The sequence below is a fragment of the Chanos chanos genome, chromosome 1 (genome assembly GCF_902362185.1).
Source record: "Chanos chanos chromosome 1, fChaCha1.1, whole genome shotgun sequence".
NCBI lineage: Eukaryota > Metazoa > Chordata > Actinopteri > Gonorynchiformes > Chanidae > Chanos > Chanos chanos.
In genome coordinates, this window is record NC_044495.1 from 20,020,267 (window position 1) to 20,033,992 (window position 13,726).

Here is a 13,726-nt window from a genome sequence, read left to right on the forward strand (position 1 = left end):
TGCAGTTACTTCATTACTTGCTTTGAATTTTGAAGAAGTGGCACTTTTGTGTTGGCAGACACTCATAGCGTATAGCTGTTTAATCACAAATTGTTTACTGGATAACGAACTGCATCATACTTCATCGTGACATAAACATGATGTGGCTAATCTGAATTGTAACAGTTTAAAATGACTTTTCGTTCGGCGAAGTACGTCATTGTCCTCTAACAGTTGATAAATTGAGTGAGAAAATCTGAGTAAAAAAAGTGACACGTGCGGGGATCCCTGTACACTGAGTTCTTCCTACTATGGAACTGTTCGCGATAACGAGATCAGTTCCAACTCAAACCGCTGAAGAGATGAAAGTACTGGATCTGCAGAATTCTTGGTTAATGTATCATACTACAGGACGAAGGGTAACATCGCAGAAGTTCACACCATCTTCTGTGTAATGCCAGCGCACCCCATATAAAATTAGTTCTCGCCCACATGTGCTATAATAGTACATATGACAACGTAATCCTTTGGAAAATTTAGTTATGAAGACACCAGAGGTTCCTGAAATGTTTGCTGTTCATTCTGCTCTCCCCAGGATTTCGAAGTGGTCCGTTAATGTTGTTTTGTTAGCTGTGGTAGTTGGACTGTACCTCATACCCTCACCCATTGACCCGGAGCCATTTGTGTAAGTGATGTATTTTTTCATGTGTTATTTTGCAGATGCTCATATGCAATCTTTATATTTTGTAGATTGGGTATTTCACTGATACCCAGTGGTCATCTGTGAATATGTAACTAAAGTTGACAAACAGGTGGGACTTTTTCTGACCTAGGTTTGAGGGGCCACCCCCTGCTCTCGAGGGTCCTTTAACCGTGAATACCAGGCTACAGAGAGGTCGGAGGCTATTCACTGGCCAGCTTAAAGGTCCAGAGTCCTTCACTGCAGATCAGGATGGTGAGCTCTGGGTGTCTTTGTGTGCGTTCATAATAGACACTTTGTTTTTGACATCGTTCTTGCTTGTTAACATTCTGTTTTGGCCCTCTCCTTCCACAGGAAATATTTACACAGGCACAGTAGATGGGAAGCTGTGGAGAATCACCAAGGACACCCTTACTTTCATCACACAGATGGGGCAGAACATTCCAGAATGTGGTCAGTATTCACATCTGAGTAGCATAAGTAGGATGTTCTAAATATTCCAAGAGAAGTAGCTTATTTGGAATCAACAAAAAATATGTTAACTTCTATCTAAGGTTTAATTTCTTCTACCTAGAGACTGATTTACCTCATTTTACTCTCCTAGCTCAGACTCGGCAAGCAATGTGGATTTTGAACAGAGTGGGATCTGTTTGATAAATTTAGCCAACAATCAGATCATGGTAATTAAATCATTTCTGTTTCACAAGATGAAGAGTCCATTGCCCAACTACTATTTTTGGGGTGTTCAGCTACTCAGGGTATTGCTATTTTCATCTCTCACTGGGAAAGGAGGTATCTGGACTCCAGGAGTGGGTTTGAGACTTGAAATGCGTTGAAGTCCAAACAGTGCTGTTGTCATTCTGCCATGGACTGTTAGACACGGTCCAGTGTTTCACAATGACTTGTGTTTTGTCATTTCAAAAGCGAGACAGTTCAAAGGGGCGTTGAATCCAGATGTCTTCATTAGAGCTTAAATAAGCCTGGATCTGTTTGAATCTATTTTCAGCATGGTTTGTCAGCAGTACTGCGGGCCTACAATTTTAGGTTTAACTTTCCTGTCTTACGCTGTAGTAATCAATAATCACATAGCTGTTCATATGTGATCTTATTCTATGTAGCATCACATAGTAGTGGTCATTTACCTAGTCTAAACATTGAGCATTTAATACATAGATTGGTTCAAATAATAACACAACATAATGACAGTCAATTACAGGTAATTAATGTAGTATTAACTTCCTCTCCATCCTGATGTTGGAGATGAAAAATATCAACTTTGAGATCTACCCATAATCACGTGACAGCAAATTTAGAATTTAGAATCTCTGTGATTTCACACACACACACTGTAAGCAGTGAGGTGTTGAATTTAACCTCTGCATTTAACTCATCCTATACACACCAGTAGTGAGCACACACACACACACACACCAGGAACAGTAGGCAGCACACCTGCGCCCGGGGGGCAGTCGGGGGTTAAGTGCCAAGATCACTTCAGCCACGGCGGGGAAAGCGCTGTTCACCCACTCTCCCCGCCCACATTTTTCCTGCCAGTCCCCGTGATTAAACTGGCGACCCTCTGGTCACAAGCCCACTTCTCTGACCATTAGGCCACGGCTACCCCAAGCTTACAGCGCTTGGTATTCCCAGGTGGTCTCCCATCCAGGTACTAACCAAGCCCATCCCTGCTTAGCGTCTGAGTGATCAGATGGGATCGGGCGTGCTGAGGGTGTTATGGCCGTAAGCGACGATGACAAATAAAACTACATGACAAAAAAAACTTATCTGGAGTCTCTACCATGGTGACTGTTCGTTGTAGGGGAATAATTTGTTTTCATTATTGGGTTTACAGGATGACAGGGCTGTCACACCATTCACGGCTGCTCCACACTGAACATGTGTCATAACAAACAGTTACTGTTCATCCTTCAGTTGTTAGTGTTCAGTCCTTAATTTCATGTGTGTCAGTGAAGAGCACAAGGCCCTGTTTTTGGGGCTGTCTGTTGCCATGGTAGATTTGCATACTGATATTCAGATATCCCTACAGGCACCAGCATGGATTATGAGCCCATCTGCGGACGCCCACACGGACTCCGTCTAGACCAGGATGGACAGTTGATCGTAGCAGATTCGTACCTTGGCCTGTTTAAAGTCAACCCGTTGACCGGAGAGAAGACACTACTGCTGTCCAACAAAGAAGGTCTGTGCCCTGTGATTTCACTAACTCAATGTAAAATACTCTTAGGACACAAATATGATGTGTCTGTCAGATAACCTAGGTCATACTTAAATGCTGGTGCGCTAGACAAGTACATTACTCATGTCTGGCCAACAGTAAAAGGACCAGCGGTTTGTCTGTCACCTCACTAGAGCAGCCTAAGCAGCCTTTCCTACTGTTACTATATTTGCCTTTCCCCGATCTCACATCAAAGTCAGTTAGACCTGACTCAATCACTTCCTTTGTGTAGTACAGGTATTATCAGTTGACTACATTAGTGGGTTAGCTGACTGTTCTAAATGCTTGATGATAATGATTGGGCTTGTGTCTGGCACTAGTAGCGATGATTGTTTCAAAATGAGTATACTTGTGTGGTTTTTGGGCCTAGGTGCTAATGGAATCCCATTTGGCTTTCTGAACGGGTTGGAGATTTCCAAAAACAGGACTGTGTTTTTTACTGACTCTAGCAGCCGATGGGGCAGGAGACATGTCCGTTATGAGGTGAGTAAAGAACGCAGAGCAGAAAGAGGGTGATAGGAAAGGAAAGAGAAGACAAGCAGGACCTTATTAGTATCAATCAGTGGTCTTTGTAGATCTTAAAGGACAAGACTGGTGTGGGTAATGCATACCTGCACTGATAAAGGAAAGATGTATTAGTATTATATGGGCTACAGTACATTGGAAGGTTAATAATGAGGTTATTGAACTTCACTTACCTTCACAACTGTAACATTTACTTTCACAAGGGAACAAAAAGGCAGTCTTAAAGGAGATGAAGGTGAAGGCTGCAAGACACTCCATACTCCACTCCATACTTTATACTTCATACTAAGTGACGTTTAACATGGATGATTGCCAAGTCTGTGCATTGTGATTGTGTGGACTACCTTATATAAACACATGAACGGTGATGTTTTGGCTCCCTCTAGTGTCCACCACCTCTTTTTTCTGATGATGTGTTACAGCAAATGATGAACACTAAGAAACAGTATTTCAGACATGTGCATGAAAATGGGAAAATAAACACACACACACACACACACACACAAAACATGCAATGCAAAAGAGCTTGTGAAAAAAAAGGTTCCAAACCTTCCTGCCTTAAAGTATTACTGCTTACTTTGGAATGATTTCATTTTAGAGCATCATGCGCATTTAAAATGATGTAACTAAGCTGTCTGTAACACAGTGGCCTATGGTACCCTGCTCAGATTGAGAATCAGGAGTTGTCTCTGCAGGTGATAGAAACAAACCACCTGGGTCGTCTGTTGTCGTATGACCCAGAGAGTGGGCGGGTTCAGACTCTACTGGACTCTCTCTACATGCCCAATGGCATCGTTCTGTCACCTGATGAAGATTTTCTCATGATGTCAGAGACTAGCATTGGCCGGATCCTCAGGTAATGACACAGGGGTTGGGCGGGGCCAAAGCATGTCTATTCAGATACCTTTAGAACAAGGGTGTCAAAACCCAGTCCTGGAGGGCCGTGGTCCCGTTGTCTTTATTGTCGACCAACTAAACACAACCTCTGATTGGCTGAAGAGTGTGCACACCTGTTTTCAGGATGAAAATCAACAGGTAACCAGGAGGTGAAAACAAAAACCGACAGGACTCTTGCCCTCCAGGACCTGATTTTGAGACACGTGCTTTAGAATGGCAGCCTAGGTCTTAGCCTCAGTATCTGTCCGAGAAAGCCCCGTTTTAGATGGAAAACATCTTCCTCTCAGTAAGGACTATCAGTCAATGTTTCTATTATGATTCATAGTTTTAAATTAAGTTCTGTAGCAGCACTGTCTTCATACCTTGCAAGCTGCCTTTTATCATGTATATGTTTACTAAATATACTTTGAAGTACTGTTTGGTATGACAGTCCCCTTCAAAACAAGAACTAAAATAGAAAGATGATCGTTTGGCCTTGGTTTGGGGAAAAAAAAATACATATTAAGGAAAAACAAACAAACAAACAAACAAAAAACAGTAAAGCCTACATTTGGAATGACTTCTAAATGCTTTAAGATCAAGTTATTACCAAAGTGAATATGTTCCTAAGGTTAAGCTGTGTTTAAAACATTAACCTGACAGCAACAATAAATATTACCATATTTGGTAGGTTTTGGCTGAAGGGGCCCAAAGCTGGCACCAAAGAGGTTCTCCTTAACAATATGATTGGTTACCCTGACAACATTCGGCTCAGTGAACGTGGGACTTTCCTTGTGGGAATCACCACCATTCGATTCCGTGGTCGTCTTCTCCCGCCATTCCTGGACTTGATAGGACCATATCCTGCAGTCAAGCGCTTCCTGACCAAGGTCAGTGTAAACCTCAACAAACACATCGGTGTATCAAAACATTTTTACAGTTCTCAAACATGACATTATTCTTTTGTTTAATGTTTGGTTGCTTTGATAGACAGTTCACAGCTTAATACCAATCCAGTCTCACTGTTTCTTTAACCAGCTGATTCTATCGTCTGCTTGCTTTCAGTTACATATCCTTAATGGTCCTTTTTATGGCATGAACTTGGTTAAATTTATTTGTATCTCATTTTGTCTACTTGCACCATAGTAAGAACTTTCTCATAAGATAGGGGCACCCTTACAGTGACATACGAACAGCTGTTTGTTTTTGCTCTCAGTTATTATTATACCTAATCAGTACTTAATGTTCTAGATCATTCCACTCAGCTGGTATAATGTTCTGCTACCTAAGTATGGGTTGGTTCTGGAGTTGGGGATGGATGGAGAGATTCTGGACAGTTTGCACGACCCAGACGGCACCCTGACCTGGGCCATCAGTGACGTGTTTCAGCAGGGAGAGCAGTATTACCTGGGCAGCACTGACCTGCCCTTCCTGCCTGTGCTGGAACAGTGGAGTTAGCAGCCTACTCTTCCATAAAGGTGGACACTTGAAACAAAGAATAGATATGAGGACCAAGGGAGTCAGTTTATCCCAGTGCAGCAGGATTCTGTAAACAGGACCCTCCCCTTAGAGGTAGACCGTGGTTGAAGGGTGCCAAAATAACACACTGCTGTTTTTCTTTTATTAAAAAACTTGTGTAATGATTTGAATGATTTTGTTAAAATGTATGTGGATATGTGCCTATACTTCTGTGGTGAGTCTGCTGTATGTTATGAAGATGAGCATTGGAGGACATTCAGCACTAAAAATAATCTGGTAAAAGGGTTTTTTTTGCACTACTGGACAGAAGGCATATAGAGGGAGATTTGTACTGTGATTAAAAAGTTGATCAGTGCTAGCACATCATACAGGTAAATATGTGCATCATCTCAGAGAACACTTGAAACTGCTAAAAAACAGTGCAAAACACTGCTTTTCAAATCCACTAACTGAATGTGTAACAAAGTAAGTTGTTTTTAACTTTTAATATGACGTGTGAGTTTCATTCTATCATTCTGTGAATGAATGGGAAGTGTATTGTGATGATTTCAATAAAAAAAAAACCTTACTTTTCTTGTGATACTAACAAAAAAATAGTTTTCACAGTAGAACTTCCCTGAGACTAGTCACAGTCAAACTATTTGCCAGTTCAGTAAAGAACTTTTTACACTGCTTGTTCATTTTCAGAGTTCTTTTATTGATCAAACAAACAAGCCAGAAAAAATGCCTACACACACTGTAACAAAAATGCTAAATGCAAATAAAGAAAGGCCAGAATTATGTGCAAACAACAAACATCTTCCCCAGATATTGGAAAGTGCATCAGTGAACTGAAATGTATGTAAATTATTCACTCCTAATATTAACCAGAAATGTTTGTTTTGCTATTTCTATTGTGTCCATCTCATCTTTAACAGTGAGGATGGTGCATTATTGTAGCCTGGCACTTGACTGAAGGCAACCAGCCTTTTCGTGCCAAAACACAGGTTTCTGTCCACTGGCAATATCAAAGTCAACACAGACTTTAGCTGAGTGCCACCAAGAGATTGCCAGTCATAGCATAACAATCAATTCTGGCGGTCCAGAGTGAAAAGTTCCCTTGGAGTTTGGAGCTTCCTGCTCCTGACAGATTTTGCCTGTTAAAACGTATGTGCATGGGCTTCACAAAGCAAGAATAACCCTCAAACTCCGCTGAATCTCCCTCATAGCAAAAATAGTCTTATGAATTCACATTCACAATACAAATGGACAGGCTCTTTCATTTGGCTATTTCAAGTTCCGGCAAATTCATTGATAATTAATGACCTGTCTGTCTTTGGCTCATTCACACAAAGAATGCTTATTGTAAAACACTGCTACTTGGAAAAAAAATGAACTAACTCAGTCACAAATTACTATTTGAACTGGAGTGGTTAGTGAATAAAGTATCTGGATAAAGTGATTTCTGTACAAGTCTGGGTTCTCCCTAAAGCAAATCCATCCAGGAATCCAAGCAACACGGGTGAGTAAACAAATAACCAGTGACAGACCATTAATATTTCACATGGAATAAAAGAGTTAACGGTAACAGTGTGTGTTTATGACCATTGTCATCTTTAGCACTACTTAAAACAGCTCTGATTATAATCAACATTAACTTTGCTCAAAAAAAAAAAATCTCTCAAACCAACACAATATCCTTCCATTCTAGAAAACATCAAAAGAGGTCAAATTTAAGGCCTACAAACTTTTCAAACTGATCCTAAAGTAGTTGACATGAACATTCTTTTATCCCTCCATGATGAATTATTTGGGATCAAGATTCTATAAGGTCTCAAATGCTGCCAACAAATTGGATCACATCTCGATATGTCTCTGCCTTGTATACAAACAGTGACTGACCGATCAGCTCACTGTACGTCAATGCAGTTTACCATGTGAAGAACAGCAAAAGTCTATTCTGTCAGACCAAACTATATGGCCCCTAAAAACATCTGGCTCATAACATATAACTAACACAAAAGACTGAAATCAAAAGTGTATGCATTTGATAATTTAGTGTGACACTATTCTCTCCCAAGTATAAATAACAGAGGAGAATTCCTCATTAAAGGCAGCCATATTGAAAAGGGTCCATAGAGATTATAACAGGCCCTGTCTCCATTCTTTATTCTTTCCCAATGAGGGATCACTCATTCAAGGAAACAGGGAAAGAAAGAGGGATTACCACAGGACTTCCTTTAAGTTACAAAGACAAAGGCAAGAGTAGGACAGGCTGAAAAAAAGCCCTCCACTCTTTTCTCTTCTTTTCTGTCTTCTCTCTCTCTCTCTCTCTCTCTCTCACTCTCTCTTCTTCCTCTGATGTGGTCTACTTCAATGTCTGGTGCACTCTGCTTGTGTGAAGGTTATTGGTATTGCTAAACATCATTCGAGGGTCAAATTTAAACCTGAAGAAGAAGAAGAAAAAGAAGAAGAAAACACGTCAGGTGAGACCTGGGCACATTTTACTCAAAATGTGAACCAATTCACAGAAAATAAAATAGTAATTGTTATAGCACTAGACAAAAACAACCATCCTCACTGCTTAATATAATCAATCAAGTACTCCCCATCCTGATTTATCTCCCTAATAACAGTCAAACACTGGAACAAAAGGGGGTCCAGATTGAATAGGAGTTCAACATTACCCATTAATCACAATACTAATATGCAGTTTTTTAAGCAACATCTTTGCTGTTATTTCTGAACGGGAAAATATTTTTAACCGATTCTACATTTCCATTTTACAGCGCTGGACTAAAGTACGAGAAAGGCATACTGACCGTGAGTCATAGACGCCTGGCGTTCTACAGGACTGCCCTGAACAAGACTGCAACATCATCAAACGATGATTCATCCGCTCCAGAACCTCCTGTTCGATGCTCTTGGCGATGTTAGTCAGCTGGAATGGATCTGCCGTCAGGTTATACACCTCCACAAACACCTGAGACAACAAACACAGGAGACATCCATCAGGCTGTACTATGAGACTAACTAGTATAAGGCTGAGTGTTAAACTAGCACAAGAGACAACCGTTAGTTTGAGACAATACATTTACGCCAGTGTGGTTCTGAATGTTTCATATTAATCTGTTATCATAACTGTTCTAGGAGCAGAGTATCTGTGATGTGTACTGACCTCATTGTCATCAAACTCACAGTACTGCAGGTTAGCAGAGGGAGCGACAGTACGAACACAAGCATAGGTGTTGTTGTAGGCATCCTCACACACGCAGTCTGGGAAACATTCCTGCAAAATCAGACATAATAACCATACATCTATCATTGGCAACACACACATTCAGAATATTCCCTGAAATATTCAAAATATTCCTGCTCATGAACACACACACACACACACACACACACACACACACACACTCTTTCTCACCGATACTCCTGGCCCGAGCGAGGGGCAGGCTGGGTCTGAGATGTTCTTTCCCTCTCCCTCATATTCCACAAGGATATCTGTCCTCCATGTACTACTGTTGGTTTGACCAGTCTGAAAATCCCATCAGAGCAACAGTTATGACCAATAGTTACTGTCTGATTATCACACAAGAATTCATTCTGAGTTGAGCTGATAAGTTAATTAATTATTACAAATCATTTTAAAATTTATTCATTATTCAATGTTACTTCATCACTGAAAAAGACACAGAACTTAATGTCTTTTAAATAGTTGATATGATATATCCACAGTAATATACTTAAAAATCTTTGACATTTCTGATATATGTATGATACTGATAATGGTGCATTACCATCACAGGGAGAAATGACATTCCATCCATTTGAGTCTTATTGACGTCATACCCGGCGATATCCAGGATGGTGGGACCCAAATCCACATTGGCTACGAGTAACTGGTGACAAAGTGGTCAGATGTAATTGATTAACACATTTACACAACTGTGACATCATTTTTCTCAGAGTTTGCCGGCGGATTATTACCGGACTAGTCTGGTTTGGCTTAATCCCCGGGCCTCTCACTAAAAGAGGAACTCTGATGTCAAACTCATACAGCTGTCTCTTGTCCATAGGAAGAGAGAACTGACCTAAGGGAAAAATCAAACACACACAGATGACAATGTGTGAGTACGGCGTGTGATTGCGTAACAGCTGAAGAACAATGTTTTCTGAAGACTCTAAAGACATAGGACAGGGATGTTCCTTTGGATACCTGGTGTTTGTAAAAGTACCTGTGTGGTAACCATTATCAGAAGTGAAGATAACATAGGTATTCTCCAGTTCTCCTCTCACTTCCAGCTTCTTCAGTACCTTCTCCACCAGGTCATCCACTGACAACAGTGTTTGCCACCTAGGAATATATCAAACCTCCATAAAATCCACATCTATTCACTTATATACATCTGTTTCTCCCCAGTCACTACATTTAAGTCTCTACTGAAAACAAACCTTTTCTTATAGGCATTGTCCAAGAATTCCACTGAGGAGTTTGTCATTGGCGTTTTGGCTTGTCGGATAAGCCAGTGTTTGTCCTGCGGGAGGAAGAACAAACACAGACATGTAAACAACCTAAAAATGCACTCAAAGCTGACTTAGCACTCACAGACTGTGAGCATGCAACCATTCTCAAAAGAACATTCAGGAACTCTCACCTTGCCATGTACATTAAAGCTGGGGTCCCGTGGTGCTTTTACATCACTGAATTTGTCCTCATATTGTGGAGCTGCTGTCCAGGGTGAGTGAGGTGCTGGGGTGGACACCATCATGAAAAACGGTCTGTAGTTTGACTTATACTGGAGGAAGTCTATGGAGACATTAGCCTGGAGCGATAAAGCAAGCAAAAAATGATACGGAGAACGTAAAGCAGCGGAAGTTAAACGTGTACACTGAGCAGGTTCTCGTTGTAAAGAAAATAAATAAATAAATACATAAAATTATATATATACACACACACACACACACACACACACATATATATATATAAACAGAGTCCATCTAGCTTTGCCTGAATTTGAATTTGAAAAGCAGTGCTTACCAGAACATCTGTCAGGTAGTCTTCACTGTAATTCTGTCCATGTTTCTGTGCTTTGCCATTTACAGATAGAGTGTAGTTGTAGTACTTAGAGTTTCTCTCCTGTAGAAGACAGTCAGCATATTACTTTTGTTGAGCATAGCATCCATGCTCTAATCTTGCTCTGTGTAACTGTAGTAGATTCATCACCGACGTTTTAATACATTTTTAACTCAGTGTCTCAGGTCATTTTTTTGCATGCTGAGACAATGCAATCTGTTCCCAGTGCACTAAAGGGTGGAATCAAGGGAGGGATCGTTTGGGAAATATTGATAGAAGAAGCATGGATCTGAGACTTACACACCCCACAAATTATTCCTCATTTTCTTACAACTCATCCGTTGATTTTTGTGTATATACTGATCTACCATAAGTATTTATTCGTTTAAAATTATTCTGACATGTTTATACTTTTCAGTGCTCAAAAACAGACTAATTTACTTGTTTTCCAGAGATAAATGTTCTGCTATTTCATGCCCCTTTGTTTCTTGTAATTGATCTATGTCAAGGTTAGCACTACAGAGCATGCTCATGCGTGAGTGCATTTATGTGCACTGATAAGGGTGTGTTTATGGATCAAGATACTTTATTGTCAAGTTAACACATGCTCAATAGGTATCTGCTCATAGAACCATAGAAAAGTGCTGCTCCAGTATGAGTTATCCAGATATCCTACCAGAGCAAACCAATAGTCCCAGCCAGGGGGAATGTGCTCTACACCGCCAGCATCTTTGTTTCCATACTAAACCAGAGAGAGAGGGAGAGAGGGAGAGCACTAGGTCAAGACAACATGTTAACTTACTCAGTCAATGCCCTTTAAAAACAAAGGATGGGACACTTGTGCAAGCTTAGGCTGTCATCACCACAATCAATAGATTTCCCTACAGAGTCACTTCAAGATTAAGTGAAAAATTGATTTGCATTTCCAAATGTAATTTCCAACAGACTTTCAAATGCAATTCTGCCAGAGACTATCTAACTAACCTAAGAAGCACTGAAAACATCCTGGCCTACATTCATGTAGAAGATAAGCTTCAATACCAAACAAGGTCAGAACTGTACCTCATTCAGGTACTTCCCAGCAAAGAAAGTCTGGTAGTATCCATATCTCTGTAGCAGGAACGGGAAAGTATTAGGCTCTTGGCTTTTCTGCCAGGCCTGACTGCTGCAGTTGCCTTCCAGGGTGTTATTGATCACATGGTGGTTGTGAGGGTACTTCCCTGTCAAGATGCTGGCTCGACTGGGGCAACATAAAGGACTGGCAACAAACTGACAGATGGATAAGAACATGAGAGACGTAGGATTAGTCTATTTGGTCTATAGACGCATATAATAACACTGTACAAATCTGTCTGAGGAGCTATGCACCACTGATGATACAAAATAAGAGCAATTCACGACGGTGTTCACAGCAACAGTAGCTAGGAATATACTGATGATTTACGTTTCTTTTGGATGGTATTGTAAAACAATGAAGTCTTGCAGTAGCAGGCTACAACGTTTAATATCGTTCACTCACTTCTCTCTCATTATGCTACATACTTGCGCCAGCACACGTGTCACACAAAACTGCATTTTAAAAACAATCTGATTAGAGTTTTCTTCGTAAGATACAAATCTAAATACCATACCATATTGCATTTATATTTGATTTCAGATGGCATCAAAAAGGGCGTGACAAAGAATGGGGGAAAGTTAATCCCACAGTTATTAATAATACTGTGGGCGCACTCTTTAAATTCCCCTTATGAGGCCATTGATTTGTCTACTCACTGCACTGGTAAACGTGATCCCAGCATCGCCAATTAGCTTCTTCGTTTTGACCAGTGGGATCTATCAAAAAAAAGGCAAAAGGAATTTGAACTTAGTGGCCTCCCAAATTGACCTGTTTACGCACATCTTGCAGCAATTCCAACAACGGTGTGATCAAGAAGACACATAAAACATTAATCGTTCATTGTTACAGTGACGTAATTAAAAGTGAAGCTCACTCCCTCGCTTGCATACTTACCATACCACCAAGTGAAACATCTAAGTCATCGGTAAGGATCAAAACAATGTTCGGTCTTCGGTTGATTTTAGCCGTAACAATTTGATTACTCAATAGCAAAATGACGCAGATAACAACAAAATGCACTAATGTCCGGAGACACAACTGAGTCAAGGCCATTTTTACAGCCGAAGTATAAACAGAAAGAGCTTTGTCCTTGCCAGAGCCTTCTTAAACTGATAAAAGCGTGAAATCTTGACTCAGAAACTGTCCCCTACAAGGATATTGAAGCGTAGGGAAGCTCTGCTCAGCACTTCCCTGTTTCTCCAGTCATGTGCTGCCTGGCGACGGAAGCCCCGGTCAGCTGACTTGCCCCTGCAGCCCCCTCACAGCTTTAGGGATGATGTCATTGCAAACGAGTTGGGAAAAAATGTAAAATTCAAACGGCCTTTATAAAATTTATTTTTGACTAGCTAAACTCAATGTATTTTACACATTGTTGTTATCCATTTGATTAAACGTTGACTGAGCAAATATTAGAAACATTTATTTTTTTCTCATCAACTAATGCGAAATGCGCTACATAATTTAAGAATTTATTTCATTATAGTTTGTATCACGACAGACTAAATAAAAATAATGGACAAAGAGAGCTAAAATAAACTCTTTCTTCTTCGTGTTTTCATAGTACAAAAATAATTATATGTTTCTACTTTGTGCCTTTGTTTTGCACACCTGTGCACCTGCTTACATACTATGAAACTTTCGGCGTTAAGAGCAACTTCAGAAATGGGCTGTACTATTCAACCTATTGGAAAGGAGGGGGGTGCAATCAGGGTTTGGAAAGCTTCAGGAAGGAAACAAGTAGATGGGAAGGCACAG

General features: G+C 40.5%; 2 protein-coding genes and 1 pseudogene across 2 annotated transcripts; 1 reads left to right on the plus strand and 2 right to left on the minus strand.

Moving 5' to 3' along the window:
* Nucleotides 1–521: 521 nt before the first annotated feature.
* Nucleotides 522–5,774, plus strand: LOC115808039 (adipocyte plasma membrane-associated protein). Its single transcript, XM_030769319.1, has 8 exons — nucleotides 522–664; nucleotides 813–934; nucleotides 1,034–1,132; nucleotides 2,727–2,879; nucleotides 3,286–3,398; nucleotides 4,136–4,296; nucleotides 5,008–5,206; nucleotides 5,568–5,774. The coding sequence occupies exons 1-8, from the start codon at nucleotides 522–524 to the stop codon at nucleotides 5,772–5,774; spliced, it is 1,197 nt and encodes a 398-aa protein (XP_030625179.1).
* On the minus strand, nucleotides 2,305–2,425 carry LOC115827116 (uncharacterized; annotated as a pseudogene).
* Nucleotides 5,775–6,471: 697 nt separating the features above from the next.
* Nucleotides 6,472–13,146, minus strand: gnsa (glucosamine (N-acetyl)-6-sulfatase a). Its single transcript, XM_030781359.1, has 14 exons — nucleotides 12,866–13,146; nucleotides 12,628–12,687; nucleotides 11,917–12,123; nucleotides 11,531–11,596; nucleotides 10,819–10,917; nucleotides 10,436–10,603; nucleotides 10,233–10,315; nucleotides 10,016–10,134; nucleotides 9,768–9,871; nucleotides 9,578–9,679; nucleotides 9,205–9,315; nucleotides 8,953–9,063; nucleotides 8,597–8,757; nucleotides 6,472–8,221 (listed from the first exon to the last, which is right to left on the minus strand). The coding sequence occupies exons 1-14, from the start codon at nucleotides 13,022–13,024 to the stop codon at nucleotides 8,143–8,145; spliced, it is 1,629 nt and encodes a 542-aa protein (XP_030637219.1). The 5' UTR covers nucleotides 13,025–13,146; the 3' UTR covers nucleotides 6,472–8,142.
* Between the last annotated feature and the right edge of the window lie 580 nt (nucleotides 13,147–13,726).

Bases quoted from the DNA above. Each gene is read 5' to 3' on its own strand.
- LOC115808039 (XM_030769319.1), top strand. From the start codon at position 522: ATGAAGACACCAGAGGTTCCTGAAATGTTTGCTGTTCATTCTGCTCTC. The intron at 1,133-2,726 runs GTCAGTATTCAC...ATATCCCTACAG, and splicing joins GCAGAACATTCCAGAATGTG to GCACCAGCATGGATTATGAG. The intron at 2,880-3,285 runs GTCTGTGCCCTG...TTTTGGGCCTAG, and splicing joins ACTGCTGTCCAACAAAGAAG to GTGCTAATGGAATCCCATTT.
- gnsa (XM_030781359.1), bottom strand. From the start codon at position 13,024: ATGGCCTTGACTCAGTTGTGTCTCCGGACATTAGTGCATTTTGTTGTT. The intron at 11,597-11,916 runs GTACAGTTCTGA...TCTCTGGTTTAG, and splicing joins CTGGGAAGTACCTGAATGAG to TATGGAAACAAAGATGCTGG. The intron at 9,872-10,015 runs GTACTTTTACAA...TTTTTCCCTTAG, and splicing joins TGATAATGGTTACCACACAG to GTCAGTTCTCTCTTCCTATG.